We start from the raw sequence: 17,366 nt of genomic DNA, 5'->3' as shown, positions 1-17,366 counted from the left end.
CACAGAATCTTCACTTTTTTGTTGAGATAAAATATGCATCCTAGGGTAGGGGGCATACAAGCGCCAAGTGCTCATTACAGAGTAAGATCACCCACATAATCAGGACTGGGTCAAAACAGAAACTCACCAGCAACCACCAGCAGCAGCAGCTAACTGGTCTTCCACTACCAGGCCCCTTGGTATCATGATTTCAGTCTCAGCACTCAGGAGGAGAAGGCAGGCAGACCCCCTGAGTTCAAGGGCAGCCTGGTCTATAGAGTGAATTTTAGGACAGCCAGAGCTACATAGAGACCCTGTCTGGAAAACAAACAAACAAAAGACCTGTTTTGGTACATTTATTCATGTGTGTGTGTGTGTGTGTGTGTGTGTGTGTGGTTGAAAGGACAACTTACAGGGTTTGCGGAGTCTCTGACCTTTCCTTCCACCATATGGCTCACATGGCTTGAACTCTGTCCGGTGTGGTAGCAAATGCCTTTACTTACTGAACAGTCTTGCTAGTCCTGACCTTGGCATTCTTGACTTCACTGCTGAAAAAAAAAACCTTCAAGACAGGCTAGTATGAAGCATGGCTGGAGTTTCTGAAGAGATTTTAACACAGGTGTATCTGAGTTAGCAGAAAGAGAAGCGCTCAGCAAAGGGACAATACAGACTCGGGTGTAGGCGAGGCACCTCCAGATTCACACTAGAGTGTCCCAGAGGCTCTATGCAGGATTTCGAAAGCTCAAAGGACTTTTTTTTTTTTTTTCCAGAGCTGAGGACCGAACCCAGGGCCTTGCGCTTGCTAGGCAAGCGCTCTACCACTGAGCTAAATCCCCAACCCCAAAGGACTTTTTTTTTTTTTTATGGGTACACTGTAGCTGTATTGATGGTTGTGAGCCATCATGTGTTTGCTGGGAATTTGAATTTAGGACCTCTGCTCCTTCCGGTCAGTCCTGCTCGCTCCAGTCTAAAGATTCATTAATTATTATATATAAGTACACTGTAGCTATCTTCAGACACACCAGAAGAGAGCATCAGATCTCATTACCGATGGTTGTGAGCCACCATGTGGATGCTGGGATTTGAACTCAGGACCTTCGGAAGAGCAGTCAGTGCTCTTACCCGCTGAGCCATCTCTCCAGCCCAGCTCAAAGGATTTTTAAAGGAATCTTTTTTTTTTCCTTTTGTAATAAAGTTCATATATGTGTGTGTTTGCATATATACATACATATATGCATATATACATATATATGTATATCCATATGCATAAACACATCCCCCCCCTGTACATTTTCTCTTCAACTTTCAGCTTAGATACTGTGGTAGTCTGAATGAAAATGAAAATGGAACCCGTAGGTTTACAAAAAGTGGTACTGTTAGGAGGTATGGCCTTGTTGAAGTAGGTGTGGTGATGCTGGAGGAATAGTGTCCTGGGGGTAGGCTCTGAGTTCTCAGCTCAAGCCAGGCCTAGTATGTCTCGTTGTCTTCCTGCTGCCTGCAGATCCAGATGTAGAACTCTCAGCTCCTTCTCCTGCATCACATCTGCCTGCATGGCACCATGCTTCCCACCACAATGATAATGGATTAAACCTCTGAACTGGACCCCAGCCCCAATTAAATACTTTCCTTTATAAAAGTTGCTGTGTTCATGGTGTCTCTTTACAGCAACAGAAACACTAAGAAAGAAGTTGAACAGCAGAGAGGGGTTAAACTTGGAAGACTCTAAAAGGAAATTTGTTTTTTGTTTCTGTACTTGTTTTTTAGTGATGCACTCACAGAAAGGATTATCCACTTTTGGGGGGGGCAGCAGGAATTAACATCTTACTTAATAGCAAGGTCTGATCTTGAACTCACATGTTCCCCTTTTCTTGCCCCCAGTGCTACAATATCAAGTGTGAGTCATCAGGCTCTCTTGTGCTGGTTTGGGTCAGGAGCAGCTAGACCTTACTGGTCTATGTGTGTATGGGGGTTTTACCACAGATGCTCAGATCATGAGGGCTCTCACCTCATCTATTGGTGGATTCGAAATCTGAGTAGATTATTGAGGTGATGGAACATCCTGCCTTGTGAGGGGAAGTGGTCATTGGGAACATACCTTTGAGGTCTGCATCTTACTTTTTGGATGCTCTCTCCTTCCTGTCCATGATGTAAGATGCTCTACTCTACATCTTCTCTACCATACAGCAAACAGCTGTCCTCACAGGCTCTTGCAGCCACGTTTCAGGAGCCCAGAAACAGTCAAGTAAACATACACTGAACCCCACAGACTGTTCTCCCTGGGCTGGGGAGATACTCAGTGGTTAAGAGTGCTGGCTGTTCATCCAGAGGACCTGGATTGAATCTAGTACCCATAAATGGGTTCAAAACCATTAACTCCAGTTTCAGGAGATCTAATGCCTATTCTGGTCTCCTCAGGCACTTGTACATACACATCACACAGGTATGTATAAATGTGAGGAAACACTCATGTACATAAAAATAAAATTAAAAGCAAACCTTTATCCCTTGAATTGTTCTCTTGGGTATTCTGTCACAAGAGATTTAAGCAACTTACAAGTAAAATGGTAAAAAGCACTTAGGAATTAAAAATGAGGACTATTCATCAGAGCTAGCCCTCTGACTCGGAAGACAACAGGAAGTCAAACTGATGGCCATGCAGCCTACTGTATGCTAAGGGCAGGTTGTAAATTTAGGCTCAGGCTCACAGATGACCAGGGCCATCCAATCTGTTTGTTCCTCACATGCCCAAGGAGAACCGCACAGTACCTACCATACTGCTAACCTCAGGCTCAACTGCCAATCTGAAGCATTGTTTCTACCCCAGGGACAATGGCTGTAATACCTTTTTTGAACCAAGGGGCAAGAAGTTTCAGGCTGTAATCTTAGCTGGCTAGAATCCAGCCTCAGTATAGAATTAACAAGTGTACTGGCTATTTTTGTGTCAACTTGACACAGCTGGAGTTATCACAGAGAAAGGAGCTTCAGTTGAGGAAATGCCTCCATGAGATCCAACTGTAAGGCATTTTCTCAATTAGTGATCAAGGGGGAAAGGCCCCTTGTGGGTGGGACCATCCCTGGGCTGGTAGTCTTGGGTTCTATAAGAGAGCAGGCTGAGCAAGCCAGGGGAAGCAAGCCAGTAAAGAACATCCCTCCATGGCCTCTGCACCAGCTCCTGCTTTCTGATCTGCTTGAGTTCCAGTCCTGACTTTCTTTGGTGATGAACAGCAGTATGGAAGTGTAAGCCGAATAAACCCTTTCCTCCCCAACTTGCTTCTTGGTCATGATGTTTGTGCAGGAATAGAAACCCTGACTAAAACAAATTGGTACCAGCAGAGTGGGGTATTCCTGTGACAACCTGACCATGTTTTGGGGAGGACTGTGGAAGGACTTTGGAACTTTGGGCTTGAAGATCCATTTGTTGTTAAGAGCTCTGTCAGATGTTGTGTAGGAGCTTGGAAGATAATGTTGAGAACAGTGCAGAAGATGGAGGTCTGGTTTGTGAAATTTCAGAGGGAAAATTAAAGACTCTTTTCAGGGCCGTTGCTGTTTTGATTGTGAAGATTTTGTAGTTCTGGTTAGCTGGGGCTGAAGAATCAGCTGTGATTAACAAGATACCAGAACTACTAAAACAAAAACTTTGCAATCTGGGACTATTGATGCTGGTTAGCTGGAGCTAAGAAATTAGCGGTGATTAAGAAGAGACCAGCATCGTTGAGGTGACATCTTCTGGGAAGTGTTTTCTGAAAGCACAAAGAGGCTGTGTTCCAGAGATAGGCAAGTCCCACTCCTTCTGCAGTGGGACTTGGTAATGTGTAAGGGTCACCCAGGTGGTACTGGTTTTGAAGGCATGAAGGGGTCATGCAGAGGAGCTGAGGCTCGGCACTGTGAGAGGCCATGGAAGGCCATTGGTGAAGGTGCAGCCTCAGTTGCAATTGAAGGCCCAGGACTGAAGGGGTCATGCAGTGTTTTGGAGATGCCAGTACCATGAGATGACCACCAAGAGCAGCAGCAGCAGTGGAGTACAGGCATCTGGAGCCCAGAGGACGACGTGTGTGCTACAAAGGGCATGGCTGGAAAAGTGACCCAAGCCCTTGGAGGAGCCCAGAAGATCGTGAGTTGGATCCCAGACATTGGACGGTTGGAGATTGATTTTTGCTTTGATTGTGACTGTGCCCTGATATTTTCCCTCTTGAAGGAAGAAACTGTTTTAGTGGAACCCACAGTTAAGAGACTTTTAATTGTAAAAAGACTTTGGATTTTTAAAAGAGATGGATATTTTAAAGAGATTGAAATTTTAAGAATATGTAAAGACTGTGGGACATTTAAAGTTATTTAGATCTTGGGGATGAATAAGAATGTAAGGGTTGAGGCTTACTAGTGATGTGTTTGTGTGTCAAGTTGACAAGGGGTCAGTTGTACTGGCTATTTTTGTGTCAACTTGACACAGCTGGAGTTATCACAGAGAAAGGAGCTTCAGTTGAGGAAATGCCTCCATGAGACCCAACTGTAAGGCATTTTCTCAATTAGTGATCAAGGGGGAAAGGCCCCTTGTGGGTGGGACCATCCCTGGGCTGGTAGTCTTGGGTTCTATAAGAGAGCAGGCTGAGCAAGCCAGGGGAAGCAAGCCAGTAAAGAACATCCCTCCATGGCCTCTGCACCAGCTCCTGCTTTCTGATCTGCTTGAGTTCCAGTCCTGACTTCCTTTGGTGATGAACAGCAGTATGGAAGTGTAAGCCGAATAAACCCTTTGCTCCCCAACTTGCTTCTTGGTCATGATGTTTGTGCAGGAATAGAAACCCTGACTAAGACAACAAGTATATAAAACATATATCTTGGAGGCTAGAAAGATAGCCAGCTCAATATGAGGACCTGTGCTTGATCACTAGCATCCTTGAAATCGCAATGATGGGGAGACCAAGGACAAGGATCCTTGCAACTCCTTGGCCAGACAACCTGGTCTAAAGGTGACCTTTAAGTCTCAGTGAGACCCTATAAACCAAAGCAAACCAAACTAAACCAAATCCGTACAAATCAAACCAGCACAAAAGAGGAATGACAACCAAGGGTGTCCTCTGACCTACACACACACACACACACACACACACACACACACACACACCTACCTCTTCCCTCTCCACAGCTCTACTATGTACATACACTCAAATTATAATTTATGTACAGAATCTAGATTTAAATATATATGCATATATATATATATATATATATATATATATATATAATGTTGCAGGATATTTGGTCACACTGTGAACCCCGAGATTGTGTTATTTACTGACACTACCTATTTCTAGTTGTGGTGTGGCTTAGCCGTTATCACACATCCTTAATTCATTTGGCTGGAATAGAGACACAACCTTAGTACTCACACACCCCCCTACCTCTTCCAAATCACTCCCAATTAAATTTAAGTAAAGTTAGTTTGTAGAAGGGATGATCCGTGTTTGAAAGTGATGACTAATTGAGTGGCAAAGTGACAATCAGAGAAAGATTTGACAGACCAGGTAGGCCTAGGTTAGCAGATGGAGGCAGTAAGCCTCAGAGAAAACAATTACTACAGGAGAATAAAAGTTACATTTTACACACACACACACACACACACACACACACACACATATATATATATATATATATATATATATATATATATATATATATATATATATATACACACACACACACATATAGTTTCTGCATAAAGAAACATCAGAGGAAACTTTTTTTCTCTAGCTTTTAAGCTGCTTTGAAGAGAGCTTACATCCTTAGAAGGAGTCTGCCAGGCAAACAGCTCACTTGGTAGAGCATTTGCCTAGAAATTCCCTGAACCACTGCCCAAGAGTAGATGGCTCCCTTTTCTACCAGCTGCCCCTGCAGGAGCTCAAATCCTCCCAGGAGTTTGAGAACCTGAGGTAGCACTTACCTATCATCTCCACAGAAGAAAATCAAGAGGTAACAACAGCAGGGGCTAAAGAGGCAGTGAAACCACCTTCTTGGCTCAATTATTTGAATGTGTATTCTCCTGCAAGGGTATTCTCTTGCAAGTGACTTCATTTCTGGTAACAAGTGCCCCCACTTGTAAAATGGAATACTATTCTCTATCGCAAAAGAAGGAATACACATTTATAGAGTTCTTTATTATCTACAACCACGCTCCCAGGACAATAGATATTGAAGAAGCGAACTTGTTGAATTTTTCTCCCCAGAATTATTTTCATTTATGCACATGAGTGCCTATGGGTGCCCCCCTGAAGCTGGAGTTACAGGTGGTTGTTGAAGGTGGGAATGGCTTTTTTTTTTTTTAATATCTAATGCCTTCAGAAACTGAATTTATACCAGACATTGCAACCAAGTTAGTAATATGCCGAGGCCACGTCCATGAAATCAGTTTACAATCTATGCTAAATGCAGTTTAATTTTAAAACTATATTTTCCTATGCTCCTAACCCAGAATAAATGTGTGTTGTAATCATTTGCTGAAACCAGTCAGTAAGATTGAAAGCAATCTTAAAATCAAGTCTGCCATAAATGTTGGAAGTCACCAGCTGTAACCTGTTATGAGAATTAATGTTTGTGATTCTGAGTGCTACTCTGGGTCAAGAGGGCTCATAAAATAACTTCTTTCCTTGTGAACTCTTCCCTTCCCACATCATGTTTCCCATGCTGCTCAGTAAAGATAAAGCAAAGCCTTTTGGAAGGGACAGACCAAAGAAAGAAAGAAGTGGAGAATTCACATCTGGGCCCACTCTTGGTATAAACTACTCCAGGAAAAATGTCTTATTTTTTTTAATATTTTAGTAGATATTTTCTTCATTTACATTTCAAATGCTATCCCAAAAGTCCCATATACCCTCCCCCGCCCTGCTCCCCTACCCACTCACTCCCACTTCTTGGCCCTAGCGTTCCCCTGTACTGGGGCATATAAAGTTTGCAAGACCAAGGGGCCTCTCTTCCCAATGATGGCCTACTAGGCCATCTTCTGCTACATATGCAGCTAGAGACACAAGCTCTGGGGGTACTGGTTAGTTCATATTGTTGTTCCACCTATAGGGTTGTAGACCCCTTCAGCTCCTTGGGTACTTTCTCTAGCTCCTTCTTTAGGGGCCCTGTGTTCCATCCTATAGATGACTGTGAGCACCCACTTCTGTATTTGCCAGGCACTGGCATAGCCTCACAAGAGACAGCTATATCAGGATCATGTCAGCAAAATCTTGCCAGCATATGCAATAGTGTCTGAATTTGGTGGCTGATTATGGGATGGACCCCCAGGTGGGGCAGTCTCTGGATGGTCCATCCTTTCGTCTTAGCTCCAAACTTTGTCTCTGCAACTCCTTCCATGGGTATTTTATTCCCTATTCTAGGGAGGAATGAAGTATCCACGTGTTGGTCTTCCTTCTTCTTGATTTTCTTGGGTTTTGGAAATTGTATCTTGGGTATTCTAGGTTTCTGGGCTAATATCCACTTATTAGTGAGTGCATATCTAGTGACTTCTTTTGTGATTGGGATACCTCACTCAGGATGATATCCTCTAGATACATCCATTTGCCTAAGAATTTCATAAATTCATTGTTTTTAATAGCTGAGTAGTACTCCACTGTGTAAATGTACATTTTCTGTATCCATTCCTCTGTTGAGGGACATCTGGGATCTTTCCAGCTTCTCGCTATTATAAGGAGGGCTGCTATGAACATAGTGGAGCATGTGTCCTTATTACCAGTTGGAACATCTTCTGAGTATATGCCCAGGAGAGGTATTGCTGGATCCTCCGGTAGTACTATGTCCAGTTTTCAGAGGAACCACCAGACTGACTTCCAGAGTGGCTGTACAAGCTTGCAATCCCACCAGCAATGGAGGAGTGTTCCTCTTTCTCCACATCCTTGCCAGCATCTGCTGTCACCTGAATTTTTTATCTTAGCCATTCTGACTGGTATGAGGTGGAATCGCAGGATTGTTTTTGATTTGCGTTTTCCTGACGATTAAGGATGTTGAACATTTTTTCAAGTGCTTCTCAGCCCTTCAGTATTCCTCAGTTGAGAATTCTTTGTTTAGCTCTGTACCCCATTTTTAATGGGGTTATTTGAATTTCTGGAGTTCAGCTTCTTGAGCTCTTTGAATATATTGGATATTAGTCCCAGGAAGAATGTCTTAGTTAGGGTTTCACTGCTGTGAAGAGACACCACGACCAAGGCAACTCTTATAAAGGACAACATTTAATTGGGGCTGACTTACATGTTCAGAGGTTCAGTCCATTATTAAGACAAGAGCATGGCAGCATCCAGGCAGGCACGGTGCAGGTAGAGCTGAGAGTTCTGTCTTCATCTGAAGGCTGCTAGTGGAAGACTGGCTTCCAGGCAGTTAGGATAAGGGTTTTAAAGCCCACACCCACAGTGACACATCTACTCCCACAAGGCCACACCTACTCCAACAGGGTCACACCATCTAACAATGCCAATCCCTGGGCCAAGCATATACAAACCATCACAAATCTTTGTTCCCCCTCTGTGATAGTAACCACTAATGTAGGTGCTGTAAACTGAACTCAAGTCTTTTGGAAGAGCATCAAGTGCTCTTAACTAGGGAGCCATCTCTCCAGTCCCCATGGTCTCCCCACCTTAATCACTTTCCAAGATAGACAGTAACCCCTCCTAGGATGTAAGCTCTCTTCATGAAAACAGTTTAAAAGCTATAGAAAAAAAGTTTTCTCTGATGTTTCCTTATGCAGAAAGTATACACACACATATATGTATGTATATGTGTGTATATATGTATGTGTACACATACATAGTAACTTTTTTTTTCTTTGATTTTTTTGAGACAAGATTTCTCTGTATAGCCCTGGCTGTCCTGGAACTCAGAAATCCGCCTGCCTCTGCCTCCCGAGTGCTAGGATTAAAGGCGTGCACCACCACACCCGGCTACATAGTAACTTTTATTCTCCTGTAAGTTATTCCTAGGAATCTGAGCCCCAGGTAACTAAGAGCACCCCTGCATCCTGTAAGACCTTGCCCTAAGGAACAATGAGATGCCTAGTCTTACTACAACACCTGATTAGTTCCAAATGTGCCTGGGAGGGACCGACCCAGTTTCCCAGATACTGCTATCATACTCAGGTATCAAAACATGCCATAGGAAATCAAAGTCTGAGAGAGTAAGTTGGCAATAAAGGATTTATTCAGTGGCAACAGAATGAAAAGGCAGCTTTGTACATAACTTAGCTTCCCTACTCCTGGGATGTATGGTGATCACAGCTACAGGCTAGCAGTAAGGGAGATGGACCAAACAAAAGGATGGCCATTCATGTCTTTTCAGCATGGAGACTTTCTAGGAACCCAAGTGCTCTGCCTGCATGTATGTATGTGCACCAAGTTCATGCCTGGTGCCTACAGACATCAGAAGGCGTCCGATCCTCTGGAACTAGAGCAATGGTGCTTGCTCTTCTGTAAGAATAGCAAGTGCTCTTAATCACCAAGCCATCTCTCCAGGCACTGTCACTTTTTCCTCGTACTGTCATGGCCTGTGTTTAGTCATGGTGGTTGATAGGTATCATTAGCCTTCAATGGGAGCTGGCAGGGGAGAAACCACCTAAATCTAGCTCGAGTTAATGATCAACAGTATTTACTACATACACAGACAAGTAGAATCTGACCCAACCTAAAGGTTGGCGCAGAAAAGGAAATGGATGGAACATGAAGGAAGAGATACTAAGCACTTTATCAACATCAGTCATCATCAATGCCTGCAGGTCCAAGTGAAGTGTGTTTCTGACAGACATGTCCTTCAGCTGTTATGTGGCAAAAGCTGTGAAAGCAGCGCCTAGACACGTAACACCACGCCCAGTTAGCAATTTTTAAGTCAACCAATGGCTGTTTAGGTTCTTTCCCTCCGTGATATTGTACTGGCTAGTTCTTGTCAATGTGAAGAAACCTCAACTGAGGAGCTGCCTATGACAGACTGGCCTGTGGGTAAGCTGCTTTTTGCCATGTTGTTTATAACAGCAATAGAAAACAAACTAGTACAGACACCAAGAAAAACCAGAATCATGGTGGCACCAAGACTCTGCACTGAAGACTACTCAATAGCCAGGATGCCTCTAGGGCTTTTTCAAGCGACTTCTTGAGACAAGATTTTTCCTTGGTAACAATGTCTCTTTAAAACCTAGACAAAGGGCTGGTGAGATGGCTCAGTGGGTAAGAGCACCCGACTGTTCTTCCAAAGGTCCGGAGTTCAAATCCCAGCAACCACATGGTGGCTCACAACCATCCGTAACGAGATCTGACGTCCTCTTCTGGAGTGTCTGAAGACAGCTACAGTGTACTTACATATAATAAATAAATAAATCTTTAAAAAAATTTTAAAAAGAAAAAAATAGACAAAATGAACATAAATACACTCTTGTTCTGTATAGATGGCATTCGTTTCTCATTGAGGCTAGACAATTCAGCCTCTACTCTTGCCCAGCAGTGCTGAGGTGCCGACCCCCAACCCCCATTCCCCAGCTCCAGCAACATGTTCAACTCTTGGCAGAGCACAGAATGGGCAAAAGGGAGAACCAAGGAAACATCTCAAACTCTAGAAGGTGTCCAGCCATCTCTTCTCACACTGCTGGTGTTAAGATGTTGACAAAAATCCGGGCGTGGCGGCGCACGCCTTTAATCTCAGCACTCGGAAGGCAGAGGCAGGCGGATTTCTGAGTTTGAGGCCAGCCTGATCTACAGAGTGAGTTTCAGGACAGCCAAGGCTACTCAGAGAAACCCTGTCTCAAAAAACCACAAAAAAAAAAAAAAAAAAAAAAAAGTTGACAAAAGCTATTACTCACTTCGGCTCCCCCAATCCCAATTCATGCAGACGCTGGCAGATGCAGTCAGAGGCTTTCTCCTCTGACTCTCCTCCTTCTGTCACCTGATAAGTTCACAAACTGGATCCACAAAAACACTTTTTTAAATGTGCAAGTCTTTAATTTTAAAAAATATACACAGAAGAAGCCATGTGTTTTACATAGGAATACACACATTAACAAAGCATTTCTTATAGTTTTCCAAAACTCTATTTTATCAGTCCGAAATTTATAAATTAAATATATCAGAGTTTTTAAGTTAAAATGAAATCCCTGAAACTACTGGATATGTTAGACATCCTCCCTCCCCCACCAAATCAAATAAGCAGAGAGTATCAGTCTGATTTGTTAAATAACGTTTATTGTTATCTTTATTGCCTATAATCTAGAAGATGCAATTTTATTGTGCCTTTGCAAACAGGATACATCTCTTAAAAAACTGATCAAAAATTTCCATACATATAGCTCTATATGATAGATTACAGTGCAACACTATTCATAATTATAGAAACACCATAGAACCCAGGAGCACGGGGTAAGCCAAAGGAATACATCCTGAGCATCTGAGCCAGATGATCTGGTGACTCCTTAGTGAAGGTGAGAAGACATGGCGAAGAGATACATGCACGCTGCAGTCATGAGTGAAGCACGGCCAACAGTGGTCGCTTGCTAGCTTCAAGGGTTATGATGAATTCCCACACATGCACACTCACTCACAGTCCTGTTTCCTTCTGCTCCCCTCCCATACCCAGTACATTCACTCCAGCCCCTTCCAAAAGAAATGTTCAGGCACTAAATCCTACAGAAGCCCACCCCTGCCTGGCAGTAAGGAGTTTAAGACTGCTACTGACAAGTGTAGGCGTCCACCCATACCATGGAGCGAAGCATGTGCTGTAAGCGAGTCTAGCTGCTTTTGCCTCTTTGGAAGAAAATGAAGCATATGCCTGCTACAGCTTTAAAATGCCTTAAAAACAAAACTTTCTCTTGCTACATCTTAAAGTAAAATCAACAGTGAAAAATTCACCCTAAAACTAATTGCCTCAATTGCTACTAAAATACACTTGCCACTCTGTTTTTGGTATCTACTCAATTGTAAATCAGTATGAAAAATTCATGAAGCCTGTACCTGTTTATGGTAAACACTGCAGTACCACATACAGCTGTCAGCTGGCATGCTTATGAAACACCAAGCCTTGTATGTGATTCTCGCTACATGTTTCCTCGGTGTGTTCCCCAAGACTACACTAGTCTAGTGTTACCAAAGATAATGTACAGATAAGATAGTTCAATGGCGAAAAGTATTTGGTTTGTCTTCACTGTATACATCCTGGAGATGAACCGAAACAAACCATGCCTCCATACCTTCCCTGAAGATAACCTGAGTCGGCTGACTAAACAGAGTGCAGGCTGTCAGTCCACTGTATGAGAGGCTGAGCTGGGAAACCAGAGGGCTAGTGTAGTCTACCAGCAGCTTGTACTGTGCAGATAAACCAAGAGCTCTTGGCTTTTGAGAGCCACTGTCCCAAAGGCTGACAGCACTGAGGTGGGAACAACACAGCATAAACATAGGGAACTGAGCTGCACAGCCTGTGGGATTGGCGACCTAGAGAAGAAGATTGGGGGGATCCTCATCCCCTCATGATTTGGTGTGGGTTTAATGTCTCCCTACACGTTAGCTGCTGTGGAAAAAGTAAAACGAAAAATTTACTTAATAACTTTCTTATTTCCAATCAAATGCTCACACACTCACAAAATACACACTCTATGAATATGAGGTGGCTCTTTTTCTTCAAATTTTTAAAAATAAAGAGGCACCAGTACCCGTTCATTTATGTATTAAAAGTCTCATATAATCATCAATAAAACAGAAATGGCATCTGTGATGATCACACAAAGGAGAAAAAGATCAACAACAACCTTAGCCACTGTGGAGAGGATCTGGCTTCACCAGAATCTAAAGGTTTTATTGGGTTAGCAGAGTCCTAAGGCAGCCTTGTCCACAACCAGAAAAGGAAATAGGCTCGCAAAGAAGCCATATTGCGGCTGTTTCCAATGCCTGTTATCTGTGTGACTGACGATCATCCTCTAGCATTACCTTCTCTAACAAGGCTCAAAGAGACAGATGGCATCCTCCTGCATGCTAGCTAGCATGAGCATGACATCAGTGATGGCATGGTTTCAGAGTACAAGGATCCCAACACTGTATCTCAGCATCTTTGGTCAAGGTCTGTCTTCTTCGAATCCACTTCTGCTACAGTCAGTCTCTCACAGAGAAAGTACACACATTTAAAGAAGAGCCTAAGACCTCATTTCCATGGTAAATGTTAAGATCAAGCTTCAGTTCTGGGCCCTTGTCCTGCCTGCCCACTGGGCCTATGAGACCTCACAGAGGAAGCTGTAAGGTCACACACTTGGTAAAGTTTCATGAGCTTCACAAGAGGCTATTAAAGAGATGCCCAGCACAGGAGGACCAGCAGAGCCTCCGTCCTTAAAATGGCCTGAGCTAACTGTGTGAAGGGTCTTGTTTCCAAAAATATTTTCCACCAACCTCAAGAGCATGTCTGTACCACATAAACTTTATGTGTAGTCTAAATGTTATGCAGATGCTTGAGGTGGGAAGGTAAGAATAAGTTATAGGGAAAAAAAGAAACCTAAAAACTAAATTTGGCTTAGGAATAACAAAGTTTAAAAAAAGGAAAAGAAAAGAAAAAAGAAAGCCTGACACTCTACAATTTAATCCAAAGGAAAAACTATCCATAGTAAATGAACGTACACCCTCCTCCCTCCCCAGGATACTGCCTGGCACGATGCCGTTCTCCTGCAGTCCAGAGTCACCTCTGTTCTTTCCCTGCTTCATGGGGCATGAGGAACTTTACAGAGCATCCTGACAGCGAAGCACAAGTCATTGTGAGCCAGGCTGAGTATGAACAGAGCATGCACTCTGAGCTGGACCAGTCTTGACCCAGGTAACCTACACAGTACACAGTAGCCATCACCATGAAACTGACCACGTGGTCATTTCTTGGGTTGTTCTGCAATACCATTCTTTCCCTTCACAAGCAGATACCAGCTCTCCTAGGTAAGCATTTCAGGAGAGACCATCCAGGCTAGCATACCACTGCGAATGCTCGAAATTTCTGATTAACTTAGCACCAAAGCTGTCATCCCCATTCCCTTAACCCAAGTCCGTCTGTGGTTTAAAATAACAAGAGTCACATTTCTCGTTGCTTCTGTGTTTACGCTTTTTCATTTTCTCATGACAGTTTTCCTATGTTGATGTTCAGATTTACACCAGATGAAATAAAGTTGAGAGATATTTGGTGATTTCCACACAGCACTCTTCTCAAGATGAAGTATTTCATGGGTTTAAGTCAGAATTATGTTCACAGAAGTCTTTTCCATGTAGTTAGTTCCTCATACAGAGAACAACTCTTACACATGGCTCTTTCTGGGCAGTGCATTAAATGAAGAGACCTCACAGAAGAAAAGAGCATTATCTGTAGCCATTTGATTAATATACAGGTTCACAGTCTATGAGATGAGACACTGCAGAAGAGAGGCATGAACAATATACTAATTAAACACAAAACAGCAAAAAACGAGGTCCATACACGTAAAGTTGCTAGAGCCTACCCGTAAGGACCTGAAGTGATGAGACTGGCAACTGCATTTAGAATGGACATGCTTCTTCCCTTCCACATACACAATGTCTGATGCTGGTGCACACACTTCTATACACATGCATAACACTGCGTATCTGTGATGATAAACTAATGAGACACTCAGCCAAGTCTTAAAGGCAGATGTCAAAGGACAGTGTGCTAGACTGTGAAACCATATATCAAATTAGTAACACCCTAATTTCAGATATCCATTTATTAAAAAGCACCTCTTGGTAATAAAAGCAAAACAAATAAACAAACAACAACAACAAAAACCCAGTAATATCTATTTCACTCTCACATCAGCCTGTTAAATTCATGATGGGATTTTAAACAGGCGGCCTGCTGGGCTATAGACAGAACTCAAATGCAGGTATGTATGCAGACTCTGAAGCAAGAGCAGGAGCAGAGCAAAACATCGAAAAGCTATGCAAATTTGAAATTTATCACAGCTTTCTTCCTTAGGCCAAAAAAGAAAAACAAAACAACAAAAAAGCAAATTCGTTTTATAACCACAATTCATTTTGTCAAACTCCTATGAAGACTTTTCATTTAATTATGTATACATAAGAAGAAAGAAAGTTCTTCCACAAACACTCTCAAGCTTACAATTATCAAGAAAACGTCAGCATCTGTAAAAGCAGGAGGAATATTAAACACATGTCAGGAAGGTCAACTTCTGTCTCTGCTTTTAAGTAAAAAAATCACCATATAGGAAGTACAAAAACCCGCACTGAATGACAACTGCTGGTGTTTACTTGATCAGAAACGAAGACCAAGAGTGAAGAAAGCCCTGTGTGATTCCCATCTGGAGCACCCCCTCCGTGTACACGAGTGAATCGGCAGCCTCTGGAGCATAGCTTATGAACAGGCGGTCCTTGGATAGCTGCAGTCAATGGAACACTCTTGTCTCGAATGTACCCATAATTCAGTTTCACTTACAAATTGCAAACAAACTCATTCTTCAGAAAAATATCTGTTTGGCATCTCCTGGACTCTGTTCCATTGGGCAATATGGACATTTTAATCTATATATAAAATAGAAAAGATTGAGACAAACAATAATATCAGCACTGAACACAGTTATAAAGTACACTTTAACACCCGTATGCACACCTACAACATGTGCAAAAGCAAAGCTGACGTGCTTCTTTTGCCTGGAGGATTAACTATGCTCGTCAGCCAGGCTTTGAAGGGTCACAGAAAACAACAGCTAAGTCAGATCCTAACCTGAATGCCTGATACTTAGTAATCGGTGAAAACTGTTTTGCAGGTAAAATAAAGACAATTTTTTGAAAACTGATTCCTGAGTTTCAGAAGTAATCTAATCTCTGCCTCCCGAGGTTTACATTGCACCTGTCCCTAAATGAATTTCCAATGTGTGGCTGTATAATCTATTCAAGGACAGCCAATCTGTTGTGAGCTACCAGCCTGCATTAAGAACAGCCAACATGGCTTTCAGTGACAAAGAATGCTAGTTCCTTGTGGCCACAGTCACCAGTGATCTGTACTGCCAGGATTTCTGTGTGGTATGGGAAGGTATAAATACCTTCTTTCAAGCAATAGCCCTCCCAGGAAAGGGTCTTCCCACAATAAGGCCAGAACCAGTATCAGTGAAGACTAGCCTAACTACCTAAGCTAGAATACCTTTGAGATCTGTTTTGTTTTAAACTGGGCTCACTGTCTGTAAAATTTACAAATGTCTGTGCATGTTGAACCACGATTACACTGGTAGCAATTATCACATATGGACAACACACTCTGGCACTGTATTCACCAAGAAGAAATGGCTAAATAATGGTATTTCCACACTGCAGAGTAGTCTACAGTGGTGGGAAGGGCAGTAAAAGTAGGCTGAGACAATCTTATGTAGCTCAAGATGACCCCTCTAACTTGCTATATTGTTGGGATGATCTTGAATTCTGGGTCCTCCTACCTCTACCACTCAGGCGCTGGGATTAGAAGCATGCACCACCATACTGTGTTCCTCTGTAACTTTAACAACAATCACAAAGGACTCTTTTGTGATATGCAAAAATATAAAATATAAAAATAGCATATAAAAATAGCTCCACAATAAAGCCCTAAGTGAGAGAAGCGAAACCCAGAAGGGAGAAGGATATGCACAGAAGACGATTCTTAAGCCTTGGAGAGAGGGCCACACAAGGATCCAAGTACATTTATAAGTCTAATTATCAAATCCTTGAGCTGGCTAAACTAACCAAAGGGATTAGATGCAATTCACTTTCTATGACTAGTTAAGGAAACTCATTTCTAAATATAGTTATGGCTGAACACAGTGTTACACACTAATTACAGTACTCAGACAAATGTCTGAGATCGAGACCGGCATAGTCTACAGATCAGCCATGGCTATACAAAGAAACCCTGTCTCGGAAAACAAAACAAACGAACAAACATAAAAAGATTTATCCTTATTACATCTTACTTCCTGCAAGACAGATCTATTTAATGGTTAAGAAGTCAGACACTTACTTGCTACCATTAAACATTTTATTCAGGGCGTCTCTTGATATAATATGACCACAAACCAATTTCATGGGTGGATTGTTATCTGTTGTTTGCTGACGAAGAATGGGACAGGCAAATATGGAGTGATACCAGCACTTTTTACCAAGGTCCACTTCAATCTATTCAAAAAAGAGAAATGCACAAAGACTAGTTAAATCTCCTATCTGCAAAACTATAACACTGCTTTTCAAACTGCAATCTGAGGTCTGAGAAAATCAAACTTGATGCTTCAGAAGTTAAGTATCTGTTTGTGGTGGTACCAGGCAGCCTGGCCCACCACTAAGCTATATCCCCTGCCTAAATACCTTGTAATTTCATCAGAACATATACCAAGAGCAGAAGCAGAC

The 17,366-nt window shown here is 42.5% G+C and overlaps 1 protein-coding gene across 3 annotated transcripts in view; it reads right to left on the bottom strand.

Annotated features, from left to right (window-relative positions):
- Positions 1–10,924: 10,924 nt before the first annotated feature.
- The window catches only part of Rmnd5a (required for meiotic nuclear division 5 homolog A), a 58,830-nt gene continuing 52,388 nt past the window's right edge, over positions 10,925–17,366 (bottom strand). Inside the window, exons 8-10 of one of the 3 annotated variants that reach the window (XM_029478384.2) lie at positions 16,984–17,138; positions 15,430–15,515; positions 10,925–14,371 (exon numbers count right to left, since the gene is read on the bottom strand). In XM_029478384.2, coding sequence (XP_029334244.1) covers positions 15,452–15,515; positions 16,984–17,138 — 219 coding nt within the window. In that variant the 3' untranslated portion in view covers positions 10,925–14,371; positions 15,430–15,451. Of the gene's footprint in view, positions 15,516–16,983; positions 17,139–17,366 lie in introns of all 3 variants that reach the window. The other 2 variants (XM_085840544.1, XM_021164691.2) reach the window with 2 other exon arrangements.

Source organism: Mus caroli, unplaced genomic scaffold (genome assembly GCF_978045245.1).
Source record: "Mus caroli unplaced genomic scaffold, Mus_caroli_1 scaffold_7, whole genome shotgun sequence".
In the NCBI taxonomy this organism is placed as follows: Eukaryota; Metazoa; Chordata; class Mammalia; order Rodentia; family Muridae; genus Mus; species Mus caroli.
This window is presented reverse-complemented; position numbering and strand designations above follow the sequence as displayed.